Source organism: Cynara cardunculus, unplaced genomic scaffold, assembly GCF_001531365.2.
Source record: "Cynara cardunculus var. scolymus isolate 2C unplaced genomic scaffold, CcrdV1 Un_Scaffold_3973, whole genome shotgun sequence".
In the NCBI taxonomy this organism is placed as follows: domain Eukaryota; kingdom Viridiplantae; phylum Streptophyta; class Magnoliopsida; order Asterales; family Asteraceae; genus Cynara; species Cynara cardunculus.
The window spans coordinates 30,612-47,120 of record NW_020201694.1 but is presented as its reverse complement, the minus strand read 5'-3'; the positions used below and the strand labels follow the sequence as shown (position 1 = coordinate 47,120).

General features: G+C 37.7%; 1 protein-coding gene across 2 annotated transcripts in view; it reads right to left on the bottom strand.

The window, feature by feature from the left end:
- Window positions 1–3,379: 3,379 nt before the first annotated feature.
- LOC112503843 overlaps window positions 3,380–16,509 on the bottom strand; it is a 37,482-nt gene continuing 24,352 nt past the window's right edge. For both annotated transcript variants that reach the window (XM_025107831.1, XM_025107830.1), the window contains exons 8-11: window positions 6,717–6,789; window positions 6,110–6,270; window positions 4,291–4,357; window positions 3,380–3,723 (exon numbers count right to left, since the gene is read on the bottom strand). In XM_025107831.1, coding sequence (XP_024963599.1) covers window positions 3,563–3,723; window positions 4,291–4,357; window positions 6,110–6,270; window positions 6,717–6,789 — 462 coding nt within the window. In that variant the 3' untranslated portion in view covers window positions 3,380–3,562. The remainder of the gene's footprint in view (window positions 3,724–4,290; window positions 4,358–6,109; window positions 6,271–6,716; window positions 6,790–16,509) is intronic.

Here is a 16,509-nt window from a genome sequence, read left to right as displayed (position 1 = left end):
TTGTGCATTCACCTAGAACTTTACAAAGTAGATTAACACCAAGTATAGAAGTCATCATCAAACCACACGAAGCAATTAGGATCAACACTTATTAGATACACTAGTCTCTTATTTAAATTACAATCTCATGGCATGATCTAATCTTTAGCATTTCAGCCAAACCAAAATAAAGTAATATTGTTACCTAGTTATAGAGAAGCTCATAATTCAAAACTTGTGTTATTGATATTGTAGCATGTGGATTCTCAAGTTTGTTGTTCAAATAAATTATTTTTCTCAACTTTAATGCAAATTTTGGGTCCATAAAGCTTAAAACTTTTATTTTCGTTTATCAGCCCCTAAGTAGGCATTACATACTGCGTAATGCCTATGATGTGTTTGATAATTGGTTAAAGAAATGAAATGCTTACTTATGGCGGATAAAAGAGGGGAATTGGCACAATGAAAATCTTGGGTTGGTGTAATATGATTTGTTATAGTTCTTATAAATTTAAATAAATGTGTGGATTTTTGTTTTGAAAAATTCTTATCTTTTATGACAATATGTACTCACTTCGTCCAAAAATAAATGTCTAAAATGAAAATGACACAGTTTTAGGAATGTACAATTAATACACTTTTTAAATAATCAAATGACATTTTTACCCTTGAGAATAGAGAAAGAAACTTTTCCATCTCATATTTTAAGGGTAGAATGGGAAATTAGAAATTTACTTTTGAAATTGGACACTTAATTTGGGATAAATAAAAATAGTAATGTGGACACTTAATTTGGGATGGAGGGAATAAAATTATATTATTTTAGGGTTTTGATGTTATTCCTTATTAATATTGTTATTTATTTTATTATAATATAAAAATATATCTTTAGAAAAAGGTTTATAGGAAGTGTCACTAAAGCTTATACCTTTAGAGAAACTTTCCTAAAAACCTTCTCCGAAAGTACCTTAAAATGATGTTTAAAAACTGTCATTGATGCTCAAAAAAGGTCACTAATACATACTTCTATAGAATCTTTAAAAAAATGGGCCAACCTTTAGAGAAGGTTTGAAAGCTTCTCTAAAGATTAATATAAATGTACCATCTAAAAACCCTCCCTAAAACCTTTAACTACCGTTATATATGTAATGTTTTTTATGGAAGTGAAAAGCTTCTCTAAAACCTTTAGAGAAGTTTTTCAGACTTTTAAATACCAAAAAAAAAAAAAAAACTTTTCTGAAGGTCATTTTTTCTTGTAGTGAAGAAGTTTATGAAGATCTCTAATTTTAAGTTGTTCAGTTCCCTATAGAAACAATCTCAGTTTATTAGAGTTCATAGTGTCTGGCATGCACTGACGCCGCCACTATGGCTTCTCTGTGAACCTATATGATTTTCCACTATTAGGATCATTGGAAGGGGAAGGTTTGTCGGCATCGGGTTTGGAGAGAAGGATGAAGATGGGTGGGGACTCGTGTTGGGGAGAGTTTAACGTTTTTAGGCAAGCATTAACAATGTGTACCATAAGCTGAAGACCTATACATTAAAAGCATTTTTACCATTCAAACATGTCGGAAGTCATTTTTAAGATCAAAATGGTCTATTTAGTCGATTTATAATTCCAATGATTTATGTGTTCAAAAAAAACTGTCCAATAACTTGATCACTCAAATTCAGAAAGTCTGTTGGATTTTTTTATATTTTTCAATGTCACTTATTCCTTAACCTTGACTATCAGGCTAGCCAATTAATCATCTTCTGGTTTGCTAGGTTTCTTTTATCAGATTGATGATTGCATTTTTTGCCTTGATTACATTGTTCAACTCAACTCCTTATCGTAGTTTGCGTACTGGAGTGTACCTCGTCTTTTAATATGTAGTCTTTAGGCATTGGAATTTTCCCTAACCTGTCGGGAAACTCGGTTCACCCGCCCGATCAGGGATGGGAAATCCCCGTTAAAATAGGTCCCGGGTCCGAGGATGGGGATCCCCGTTTGGCTGAAAACGGGGATGGGGCCGAAGCCGGGTGTTGTATCCTCTAACCCACCCCGTACCCGTATATATTGATAAATAAATATTTAATTTAAATATATATTTTATTTACTAATCTCAAGGTCAAGTAGCTCTAAAGCAAAGTGCTAAATATACTTCAACAATAACTAAATTAGAGGCAAGTTCAAACGAGTTCATAGTCAGAATAAAAGAATATGAGAAAGCCAAATCACATATGATTTTCCATTGAAATCACATGTCATTACAGAACACGATCAATGCAAAGGTTATGAAAACCACATGTGATTTGGTCATTCTCTTGTTTTTTTATTTGGTCACCATTCTCGTTTGAACCTGAACCAACTAAACTAACTAATCACGTATGATTGTCTATACTTTTAAGTACTATTTAATTCCAAGTACATGATAGATATCTACAATGATTGTACCCCAAGAAGGATCGTCTCAAAATATGAATTAAGATGAGAAGCGTAAAAAAGGATCTAAACCATTGATCACTTTTAATCTCACCTCCATCCATGAAGTCTCGTTTTTCATGGGAATTGATCTAGTGCATCTCATTATTGTTGATCTTTAATTAGAATTGATCCAAGACTGAAGATCGTTTCATACCCTTATCACCATAACTTTCATTCTCACTGGAACACAACTCTATACCCCAATATAGTTATCTATCTCTAGATCGGATCCAAAGCAACCATGTTGGTATGTTTTGTCTCGCTCATAATCTTCGCATAACATGCATCGTGATGATCGGCCATCTCCTACAGCCGATCTCCTCATGGTACCTTCCATCATGGCCACATAAGGAGTCGATTATTCTGGCTCATGGCCCATAAACTCGTTTAATCAATCTACCTCACCAACTCAAAGACATTGCATTCGAACCAAGAATCCTAGAGATTTACTAGGATATCGAAGAATATGAACCATAGCCACCACAGCACATTGCCCTTGCACCGACAAAATCGTTGCTGCTATTTAATGATTTCTTATTTGTGGCTAGGATCCAGCACCCAAACCCAAAGCACATATACACAAGATTATCAGGATTATAGGATGCCAAAAACATATAAGTATCTTACTAAATTGCTTTATAAGACTTCAATTCATAAGACTATACAACTATATGTTTAATTTTGTGATAAATTTATTGGACAAATTAACAGTCTTAACAAAAAATTTAAGATACTTGTCTACATAATGTTTCTCCTATAGAAGCTTACTGAATAAGCCACTTTATATATTATTAAGCCATTACCAAACTGTCATGTATAGCTGATCGAATAAGCCGTGAATCTTATTAATCTGCTAATTAATAAACAAGCCCCTAGACGTTGTTGACATCCTATAAACCCAATTTTGTTACAGTGATGATACAATAACACAACTTATGGAAGATCAGAATCGTTGATCATTAATGAGCAAATCTGAAACTCGACAAACATTTGGCATAGAGATGACTATTCTACGCGACGCATATAACATATGCGGTTTCTGCATCTTTGAAGGGGTACTTAGAAATACAAGTGTTTGGATCTGACAGTCACAAGTACAACTACTTGAATTTTAAACTAATGTAGAGCAGTAGTATGCTGAATGGCCATTTGCTGCAATTTCATAATCACAAGTGTTGCAGCTGAGTTTCTAGCTTCACGAATACTTGCTTGTATGCCGCTCACATCCGAGCACTCAAAATCAGTTCCTTTCACAGTTACATTTGCCACAAACCCACCTACACACAACAATTCTTGAATTCAGAATTTGTAGGAACATGATATATAATTACGGGTCATTTACTAATCAAAACATTTACTGTCTCGTATAAGGTAACTAAAAACTTATTGCTTCTTACTGGGTAAGACACGCTTACATGGTCAGATATGCTCTTTACCAACAACCTTATTCTGCCACTTTGCTGACCAAGAATCTTACCCGGTTATCGCTGATCGGGTAAGAGATGCTTATACTAAGCTATTATGATGAACGAATAGCTTACCTGGTAAGGTAAGTGACGGTTGTGACTCCCAGTGTCCGGTTTGTGTTGGTAAGCGCCCCCTTAGTGACAAGGAGAAAGTGTCTAGGGTTTATGTTTTAGGATTTAGGGTTTGGGTTTTAGGGTTTAGGCTTCATGTGTTTAAATGTCCAATCAGAAAACTGAAACCCACTTGTAACTACTAGATAATTAAAGCCCATCACTACTAAACTTGACATGGATTTAGTTGATCAAAGTTGGAAAAGGGTCATGGACTTTTATCAGAAAGGTGTGTGTTGATAACCTTGGCAAATCATAAAGTCTTACCATCCGAACATGACGTATGATATGTCGGCAACATCCAATTGTTTGATAGACAAATATCATCCAGTTCCTGGCCAAAAAAGACTAATTTGTTATGATGCTTATGGAACATATAATAGAATGCATGCACCAAATATTGCAAACAGCTCTGACATTCTCTAAGAGCGATATAACAAAAATATACACGTTGGCTTGGATCGTCTTTGTGAACTTCAAGACTACCACAAGCAGCATAAAGTGAAAGATGACGATTGCATCTTCCAATGCAGGAATGTCCTACTCCCTCCATTCCAATATATATGTCCACAATGAAACAGGCACACAGTTTCAAAAATATGTAATTATTACACCTTTTAATTAGCTAAATGACAATTTTAACCTTAGTAGAGGGAGTAATGAATTTATCCATTTTATAATTGATGGTAGAGCTGGAAAGTAGGCACTTATCTTGGACAGTCAAGCTTCACCCAGCAACAATATTTGCATTTATCTTGGAAAGTGGTTTCATGGGGTGGCATTCCAATAAGCCAAAACAAATGAGACATACCCAATATATCCCACTAGGAGATAAGGTCGGGGAAGGGTAAGATGTATGCAGACCATACTTCTACCCCTAGGGGTAGAGACAAAGGTGATGGTGGAATTAATTACCAATCCATGAATTGACTTCAAGTTTAGGAAGTAATATATATAGCGACCTAATCGTAATTTACATGTAATAATGTCTATCTTTTTACTAATGCATCTCTTAGTACATAATCTTGGGAACAATTTGGAATACATCGTTGTGATCCTCAATATTTTTAATTTTACATTAAGACATGAAAAATGTCATAATGCATTTGTACTCAATATGATGTATTTTCTGATTCTTGAAACTGAAATTTCTTTATATCATTATAAAGTACCTTTCTCACACATCACCCATCCTAAAATATGATAGCCATTCAATATCCTTTTAAACAGTAGTTTACAATACCGTTCATTATTTTCTATAATTAAGTATATATTTATAGTTATAGCAACGTAATTATTTTAATCTAATAAATACATTATTTACGTATCAGCCTCATAATCGTAACTCTTTATTTTATTAATTGAATTGCATTACATTTCGTATAACATCGAAATGGTTAGGCCCCATTCAAGCTATTTGGCATTTTACTTTTCATATTTAAACAACCTTTGAAACTCAAACCCAAACTCTCATTTTAAAGAGTGCAGCAACTACAAGTTAATCTAAACCCATATTCATTGCCAAACTCTCTGCCTTATTAAGCTTTTAAAGTAGCTAGAGCTTGTAATGAATTTTTTTTTTTTTTTTGAAAGGAAACCAGGCAAATTTATAAAACCAATAAAAGAAATACAAAGTTTAGGCGAGCGACCACAAGAGCTTGTAATGAATTGGAGTGGCCAAGTTCGTAAATTAATAAGCATGAGTCTCCTAGCAGGTCATATATGCACCAAACAACCCCGTTTGGATTCGGGTTATGTTTCTAAATGACCTCTTGACAAGTGTTTTTAAAATCCATGACCTAATAGGTTTCTAGGCATTCTTGTATATGGAAGTGACATTCTTCTGTTAAGCAGTGACATTCTCAAACCTGTTAAAAGGTCATGGATTCAAGAAAAAACTATGGGAAGGTCGTTCAACCAAAGCTCCCTTGATGTGGTTGCCTCCAATGTTGTAGGTAAATTTACCAAACCAATGCCACCTAACAACTGAATGGATGCCCATATGCGAATATTTGCACAAAAGCAAAAGTAGAAAACAGAAAAATATTAAACACTCTGAAATATATGTTTATAAGTTAAGACTTGCCTGGCATGCATTTCGTAATATGATCTGGGCTTCAGACAAACTCTTTCCTGAAAATGGCAAGCTTTTACCAACATGCAGGTCTCTATTCTCATCTTTCTGGCAAATTTCATTGCAACAATCAATAACGGCCTCTAGCTTTAAACCCAAGCAATCTCCAATGCCTATCACAAAATTAAATGGTCACCATCAATGTGAAAGTCGCACAACTTTTGCAACTTGCCTTTGATGAGCATGAGTTTCATGAAGCACACAATGCATAGGATTCACTGAAGCAAGACGCAAACCAAATTTATGGGTCTTTTTTAACATATGCAAAAATCCCTTTGTTTTAGGCATATTACTGATATTTAGCAAGTGTTAAAACAGTTTCTAGCAATCAGGAGTACCCCTGTTCAAAGTGGTCAAAGTCTGTGGTTGGTTGGCTTCTGGGTTTAGCTGGAACGGGGCAGTGGGTATAAATCTGTTATATGCAGTTTAAAAGGTGAATGGAAGCTACTGTTTATCCATTGTCAACACCCCTAGCATTAGTATCTGCGGGCGTTAGTATTTGGAAAATACTTTTATCATATTAAAAGGAAGTAGCATAAGCACAAAGAAAAAGACATACCACCATGCATGATTGCCTGAATCTTTTTATCACATAAAGTCAACTCGGCTTCGATATTTCGTTGTTGATTACACTGAAAGGAAATAAACGGCATCAATATCTGAACCGAAAAAACGCCATGTGAAATGCTAAGCCCAGAAGTAATAAGAAATAGCGTGCAAGTAAAAGCCTGATTCCTGACAATTGAGGGTCAACAACATTATTGATTACAGAACTTCAATTAGGAAAAGTTAAGTGTTTGGTATTCAATACGGTTATAAATGTACAGCGAAGGATCGTGTGAGAAAAAGAGTTAAAGTGAGAAGCGTAAGAAGAAATCTGAACCCTTGATCACTTTTAATCCCATGCCCACCCATGAATTGCGCTTTAGAAGGGAATTGATCTGGTGCATCTTTATGCATCTCATTAGTGTTAGACATTCAATTAGGATTTATTCAAGGGTGGAGATATCTTCTTACGCTTCTCACCATAACTTCCGTTTTCACTGGAACCCAACCCTAAATGTGTAACGTATAACTAGAAGTGTACCTGCACGATGCACCACAATACATCTTGATATTGAGTTTGAGAACTTGAACCCTCAATCTTATTTCATGCTCCTTTCTATTCTGTCTCACTCGATTTTGTTGAGAGAGCGAGAGGACCTTAGGTTGGTTATCCGTGTTATGGAGTATTTTGTTATATTAGTAGGGCTCAGTGTTTATCTTGTATGTGAACATGTCTATGAGTTGGTTATCGGTTAGCTTTATGGAGTTCAAGCGTGGAACTTAAAAAGTTGTGTGTATGCAGTAGTAAGTTGTAAACTTGAATTTTAAGAGCTTTTAAGAACATGAGTTAAATGTTTTATAATATAGTAAAAGTATTAGTATTTATACACCTGTGATCGAAATTTTAAAGAACCCAAGTAAAAAACGGAAAAAATATATATTGATGTGGGTATCAAATTAAAGGGAATAAGGTACTCGTTTTTTTATATAATTTATTTAATTAAAAATTAATTGCATATAAGACAATTTATATTTTTTAAAGAGTAAATTATAAATTCCGTCCATGTGGTTCATACTTTTTAACTCCTTTGGTCCTAAAACCCAAATAAATATTGATTTGGGACCTCTAGTTTGCATTTTTTTCACTCCTCAAGTCCTACCGAGATAATATCCATTAAAAAATTGTTAAACTAGAGGCGTTTGGTGTTGGTGACTTTAGTATCATTAACCATTTTGGTGTAGTTGTGATTTACTAGAGATCAAAATTGAGATGATGAGGCAAACATAAGTGAGTAAGGAAGTGCGGAGTGCACACTCACAAATGTTTCCCCGATCACCTTAGATCGCCATAAGTGAGTAAGGAAGTCCGAGGTTTTTGGAATTTATGAAGAGTTGAACTTAGCGAAAATCTTGCTAAGTACAAGTCTTATCATTCAGATCAAAGGACAAAGTCGCAGTGAAATCAGACTTGAATCTAGACCAAGTCCTAAATCGAGAAAAATGGGTTCAGAAACCTGGACATGTTCATTGGACTTGTTCTAGACTTGGACCTAAGTCTGGCTAATGAAGTCAGATTCAAACTCGAACTCTGATACGGTTACAACCGTTCTTTGATCTTATCCATTAACGGTTATTACCGTTTAACCGCCATATCTGTCGATCTCTCTTATAAATACATAATTCGTGATCTGAAGAATATATATTGTAGAATAGTATATGGATATGGGTTAATAGAGCTGTAGATAGGCTCTGATAAGGAATCATCTATAGACAAGTTTTATCCCTTTATATTAAGAGTTGTAGTTTATCTCCTAATCTCTCTTGTATAAATATTCCCTTTAAATACAGCAGTGAATGATAATTCTTTCTGCAACTCTAAAGCTTTTAAGTTCATTGACTTGTATTGCAAGGTTTTTGCATATGTGGCCACACCTAATAAAATCTCCATTCCCAATCTGAACACCAAAAGGTGCCACTGCTTGAGTATTAAGTTGCAAATCCTTAACCAATACATCTAAGATAAAATTATGTGTAAATCCCCCATCAATCAAAATAATTACTTCCGTATCATGGTTTTGGGGTGGGGTTTTCCAAGGATGGCATGTAAACTGATCTCCGCAACGTCGTTAGTATCTCCTGCCATATATTCGACTCCATCAGGGGACTGCTCTTCAGGCTCTTCTTCCACTTCCAACACCTTGAGAGTTCCTGTTTTACACCGGCCAGTCCCGTACTTTTCCCCGCATCGGTAACATTCACCCTTAAGGTAACGAGACTGTCTGTCCGCATCAGAAATTCGTAAGGGTGGTTTGGGATTACTTTTGGTAGAATTCGATGTAGGAGTCGTAGCCTTGGACTCGGGTTGGGATGACTTTGGTGGTGCTGTCCAAGTTGATCCTCTCCCATAACGGGTGTGGCTGATTTTAGACTCAAATTCCAAAGCAACGCTTACCGCTTTATACACTATTCGTGGTTTTTGTATTCGTACATCGGCCTTCAATTCTTCTTTGAGGCCATTAAGGAACACTCCCAGGAGACAATGTTCTGGCCAATTGGACACTCGTGAGGAACGTTTGGCAAATTCTTGTCGATACTCTTGCATAGTTCCTGTTTGGTTAACACTACACAAGTATTCGTCCGGATTCTGGAATTCAGTAGGTCCAAAATTTCTCTGCAAGGCTCGAACAAAATCCTCCTAATATTCTATTGTTTGATCGGTCGATATCCATGAATAAAAGTCTAGTGCATCTCCCTCCAAGTGCATCGATGCAACATCTACCTTTTCCACCTCTGGAATGTCATAGTAGCGGAAATATTTCTCTGCCTTAAGAATCCAACCCCGTGGGTCTCCATTGCTAAAGGTAGGAAAAGCAATTTTGTTGTGTGGTCGGTACCTTTGATTATGCCAGGACCATTCCCCTTCATCTTGCTTTCCATTACCCATCTATCCTTATTATGCAATTGAGATTTGAGGGTTGCTACCTCCTTCTGCAACGCGTCTATGGATTCCAATTTCTTGGCAATCGCAGCTAACTGCATTGCCACCGGATCAAGTGGGTGATTTCCCTCCTCTGAATTGCTCCGGGTTTGCACCATGTCTTCGATTTCCCGGCAATGGAACCAATGATAGTAACCGGAAAAATTAAGCAGTCAAACGATTACGATTTAGATTGATAAAACCAAATTCGAAATGGCCAGTCTCCTTTGCTAACATGAATACAAGTTTATTCCTGACTGCCACCTAAAAACAAAGAGTACAGATTTATTACAAACTAACGATAACTGCTCCTAGAATACAGGATCATAACTGCTCCCTCCCATTCAATTTTAACCATTGCATGGTTGACCCAGTGGGTCCATCCAACTTCCGAAAAGGGCATTAAATTGCTCCTGCTCATGTCTCTTGACCCGTGTTTTCTTTCTTGTATACACCTGTAGGTTCTTATCAGCATCAAAGCTTTGAAAGCTTTAGTCGATGACCACCATGGGATCAGATTCCGAGAAACCAACCGAACCCTATCAAAAACCATCTCTACTGTTGTTGCCAACTCCGACAATAATCTCTCTCTCCAAATTACAACTTTTAAATTGTCTGGATCGAACTACCTTCAATGGTCTCGATCTGTCCAACTAGTTATTCATGAGAAGGGCAAGTACGGCTACATCGATGGCTCCATTAAAAAATCCTTACCCACCAATTCCTCCTATGCCAAATGGGATATAAAAACTTCCATGGTTATGGCATGGCTCGTCAATTCGGCAAGATAGCATTGTAGAAATCTACCTCCTTTACCCCACGACAAAATCTCTCTAGGATGTCGTCACCCGCTCCTACTCAGATCTCGAAGAATTTCACAGATGTTTGAGCTTCGAACTAAGGCTCGAAACCTGCGACAAGATACAGGCAATGTTACTACCTACTTTAATACCTTAACCAAACTTTAGCAAGAATTGGATCTTTTTTCTCAACCTGAGTGGAAAGATTCACTAAATGTCGAGTTATACAAGAAGATACTTACCAAAGAAAGAACCTATGATTTCCTGGCCGGACTTGATTCCTCACTTGATGGTGTTCGAGGACGTATTCTCAGCCTTAAACCCCTACCAGTAATCGACGCCATCTTTGCTGAAGTGTGCCAAGAAGAGCATCGGAAAAAGACCATGATGACAAGTCCAGTTCTTAATGAAACACAGATCTAGTCTAAAACTTCTGCCGTGATTGCACATAACCGAGGACCTCGCAAACCCGCTCTATGGTGTGACGACTGTCAACGTCCCCATCAGACAAAGAATACTTGCTGGGAGATTCACAGAAAACCGATTGGGTACCTCAAAGCCAACGAATGCCTGAAAGCAAAGGAAACCCAATGACCCAAAGATCAGGACCATCTTCTTCCTCCAAACCTATGGATGTTGAATTTTTCCAAGGCACAACTTAAGCAAATTGGGCAACCCTTAACTTCTTCAAACTCACTTATGGCTTATGGTCATCAAACTGAAGACATTCCAGGCGAGTCATCGATTGTTGATTCTGGGCATCAGAACACATGTCTGGTAACAAATCTGTCTTTCAATCCTTAAACCCTTGTTTGAATAACAAGACAATCACCTTAGCGGATGGCTCTGTAGCTCCGGTTGAGGAAATTGGCACAGTTGCACTTTCACCCTACTTGATTATTCGCCATGTTCTATTTGTGCCCAAACTGTCGTACAATTTTATCTCTATTAGTCGTATTACCTCCAATTCCAATTGTTTGGCTAATTTTTCAAAACACATGTGTATTTTTCAAGATCAGGTACTGGGGAAGATGATTGGTCGTGCTAAGAGGACTTCTGGATTATACTACTTCCTTCCATTTGAATCTGCCATAAGCTTTCTAGTTCATGGATCTACTATCTTAAATCGTCACCAACGAATCACTCTTCTTCACCAAGGCTCAGCCACCCTAGTTTTTCTTACCTTTAGAAACTATTTCCATCTTTGTTTAATAATTTTGATGTTTTTTCACGTGAAGTCTGTCAAATGTCCAAACATCAAGTCCTGTTTCCTACTCATACCTAAAGCGCATCAAGTCCTTTTTCTTTAGTTCATAGTGATGTATGGGGTCCTTCAAAAGTTCCATCATTTTCTAATAAAAGATGGTTTGTTTCATTCATTGATGATCGTACTCGAGTTTGTTGGATTTATCTTTTACATAACAAAGCTGAAGTTGTTAACATCTTTGAAGAATTTCATTCTATGATCTTTACACAATATGATGCGAAGATCAAAATCCTTCGAACCGACAACGCACCGAGTATTTCAATTCGGCCATGTCTATCTTTACCAAAAAACATGGTATTATACACCAAAGTTCTTGTGTTAATGCCCCTCAACAAAATGGCATTTCCGAAAGAAAAAATTGTCACTTACTAGAGGTAGCACGATCCCTACTCTTTCAAAGTCATACACCTAAATCTTTTTAGGGTGACGCAATTCTAATAGCCTGCTATCTAATTGATCGGTTACTTTCATGGGTACTAAAATTTCAAACACCTCTAGCCGTCCTACAAATAACCTTCCCAAAGGCTTATGCCTCTTCCAATCTTGATATAAGAGTATTTGGTTGCTCGGTCTTTGTCCATATTCAGAGTTAAAAAAGGGTCCAAACTTGACCCACGAAGTGTGAAAGGTGTCTTTGTTGGTTATTCCTCATTCCAAAAAAGATATCGATGCTACTGCCAAAAGGAACAAAAATAATTTGTTTCACACGACATCACCTTTGTCGAAAATCAATTCTATTACTCTCCTCCATCTCATCAAGTAACCCAAGTCTTCAATCCCGGAGGATCCGAAAAATGGGAACAATTTTGGTCCTCCAATCCTCCAACCACCTCACCAAATAACCAGCCGGAAGCCACCTCACCCATACCCACAATTCCAGAAACAGCCGAACCTATCTCTCCATCACCAACCACCCAACCACCTGTCCCCGCCCAACCTACAAGCCATGCCGAATCCTTCCCTATCACATACAGCCGAAGGAAAGGAGTTACTCCAAAGTCTACGGTACACCAAGAGTCGCCATCGAAATCTGACTTGATGTACCGATTGCACTCAACATCCTATTTTTGACTTTCTTGGCTATATTAATTTGGCCCCACCTATGAAGGCCCTTGTTTCAAATCTGTCTTAAACAAAAGAATCAACCAATATTCAAGAAGTTTTGCAAGACAGTAAGTGGCGGACTGCAATATATGAGAGCTTCGTTCCCTTCAAAAAAAAATAGTACATGGGAAGTGGTTGAATGACTGCATGATACGACCCTGATTGGCTGTTGTAGAATTCTTTTTGTTTATTTCACTTGTCTCAGAGAGAGGGGTACAAAGGCTATATATACACAAAGAATATGAGAAGAAAAGAAAAGGGTTCCTAAGATATTCACAGCAGCAAATTACGAGATATTACCCATAATCTCCAATTCCTATTTTACAATGACATCGAGTTTCTTCAAGGATATTAAGTATCTTAACACTCCCCCTCAAACTGGAGCATAGATGTTAATCATGCCCAGCTTGTTACAAATAAAAGAGATTCACGAACCAAGTAATGCTTTGGTAAAGACATCAGCAAGTTGTCTTCCTGTTCGAACAAAGTGAATTGAGATGATTCCATCTTCTAGCTTTTCAAGAGTAAAATGGCAGTCAACCTCGATCTGTTTTATTCTTTCATGAAACACGGGATTGTTTGCAATGTGGATAGCCGCCTCATTATCACAATATAGGTCCATTGGTTTAGATTGAACAAACTCGATTTCACCTAGCAGATTATGCAACCATATCAGCTCGCAAGTGGTTTGGGCCATAGATCCATCACTTGACCGGCAAACGACATTTTGTTTCTTGCTTTTCCACGAAACTAGATTCCCTCCAACCAACACACAATAGCCTGTTGTAAACCGCCTAGTAGTAGGATCGACGTTATAGTCGGCATCTGTGAACCCTTTTATGACATGATGATCGTGATTTTGATAAGATACCAAGACCAAGAGCACCCTTTATGTACTTCAGTATATGCCTAACAACGTCCCAGTGTGGAGTTCTCGGAGATGACATAAACTGACTTACTACACTCACTGGAACAACGATGTCAGGACGTGTAATCGTCAGGTAGTTTAGCTTTCCCACGATTCTTTTGTACTTCTCTAGATCCTCAAGTAGATCTCCATCCGCTTTCAATCTCATATTTGATATCATTGGGGCCTCACAAGGTTTTGTTTCAATCATACCAGAGTCATTCAATTTATCCAAACAATATTTTCGTTGAGACAAACATATCCCTTTCCGAGTACGAGATACTTCAATTCCCAAGAAGTATTTTAAAGGACCTACGTCTTTTGCTTGAAACCAAGATGCAAGGAAATCTTTTAGCTTCTTGATCCCAGTCCCATGACTACAGGTAATCACAATGTCATCAACGTATACCACTAGTAGAATACATCCAGAAGATGACTAAGTAAAGAACACAGAATGATCATAAGAGCACCTCCATAAGCCAAACTCAGTCACTACAGCATTAAACCGTCCAAACGAAGCACGAGGGGATTGCTTTAAACCATACAATGATTTACTCAGTTTACAGACTCCACCAGATTCCCCCTGAGCAACATACCCAGTTGGTTGCTCCATATAGACTTCCTCATGTAAATTACTATGCAAGAAGGCATTTTCACATCTAGTTGGTGTAGTACCCAGTCGTAAGTAGCGGCTAAAGAAACAAACAAGCGGATGGAGGGTACCTTAGCCACAGGAGAAAATATCTCGTGGTAGTCGACCCTATTAGTCTGACCATATCCTTTGGCTACCAATCGCGCTTTCAGACGAGCCATGGATCCATCTGGATTAACTTTCACAGTGAATACCCATTTACAGCCAATTGCCTTTTTGCGTGCAGGTAACTCTACCAAATCCCATGTATCATTATGATCGAGAGCATTCATCTCATCAATCATAGCATCCCGCCATCCAAGATGGGCCAAAGTTTCACCAACCGTTTTAGGAACAGATAAAGAATCAAGTGTAGAGATCAAAGAACGAGAACGTGAAGAAAGTTTATCATAGGAAACAACAGAAGAAATAGGGTAAGTACATGAGCGCTTACCTTCCCGAAAAGCAATGGGAACATCAAGATCAGGAACCTGTGTATCGGAAGGTGGTGGATCACTCGAAGCAAGAGGATCATCATTAAGCGGATCTGTAGACGATGATGAAGATGGTGTTGGATCGGGATCTAATGTAGGTCATTGCCTCTTATTATATACATGAACTATCGGTGGTTTAGTAGGCTCTTGGGTCTGTGTCGAGTCGGATGGGGTAGTATACTCAGGAACAGGTATGGTATACACCAACAAATCATCACTATCTCTTAGGTTGCAAGGAGTGGACATAGAAAAGAAGGGTATATCCTTATGGAACGTAACGTCTCGTGATACAATGTATCGATTAAGCATAGGGGAAAAACACTTATACCCTTTTTGAAGTCGAGAGTAACCAAGAAAGACATATTTCAGAGACTTTGGATCCAACTTAGTTATGTGAGGTCGGGTATCGCGGACAAAACAGGAACTACCAAAGATCTTTGGGTCAACAGGAAACAATGATTTTGTAGGAAACAGAACTGAGAAAGAACTTTTACCATCCAAGACAGCGGAAGGCATTCGGTTGATAAGAAAACAAGCGGTAGCAACCACATCAGCCCAGAAGAATTTAGTAACAGTCATGTGAAATAATAGAGCCCGAACCACCTCTAGAAGATGACGATTCTTTCGTTCCGCGACCCCATTTTGGGTTGGCATGCCAAAACAGGAAGACTCGTGAAGAATGTCATTTTGAATCATATATGACAAAAATGTTTGGGACAAATATTCTCTTGCATTATCACTACGAAGAGTTTGAATGGAGACTTTAAATTAGGCATTAATCTCAGCATAGAGTGAACAAAAATGTGTGAATACCTCGAATCGATTTTTCATAAAGTAAAGCCAAGTAGTGCGAGAGTAATCATCAACAAACGTAACAAAATACTTTAACCCAAGTTTTGAAGTAACAGGACATGGTCCCCAAACATCAGAATGAACTAACTCAAATGGGGATGAGGCCCGCTTATTACAGACTCTAGGACTTAAATGAATATGTTGATGTTTGGCAAACTGATAAGACTCACTGTAGAGAAGGTAAATAAGAAAACTTAGGACACAACTTCTTCAGATTTTGTAAAGACGGATGACCTAATCGACAATGAACTTCAAGTGAAAACGATTAGCTAGAACAAGTCAATGAGGAAGGTACTTGATGTTCAAATATGTATAGGCCATCATCAATCTCCCGCCCTCTACCAATAGTCCTCTTCGTCGACAGATCCTAAAAGACACAGAAATCAGGAAAGAATGAGACAGAACAATTTAAAGCATGGGTTATTTTGTTGATTGATAACAAATTGAACGAGAAATTAGGTCGGCTCAATACGGAAGATAACGAAACAGACGCGAGGTAAGATCGATGGTGCCAGAACCAAAGGACAGGTGTGGTAGACCCGTCAGCAATTGTGACATGGGATGGGGATTTGTGTTTACTGAAATTAGAGAAGATGGTGGGATTACCTGTCATGTGATCTGAAGCACCTGAATCAATGACCCATTTGGATGCAAAAGATAATAGGCATATACTAGAGTTGCCTATCTCAGCAAATGCAACAGTCGGAGCAGTGGAATTCTCAGTCCCTAAAAGTCGAGCATATTCTTCTGCGGGTATCGTAACAGTACTATCTA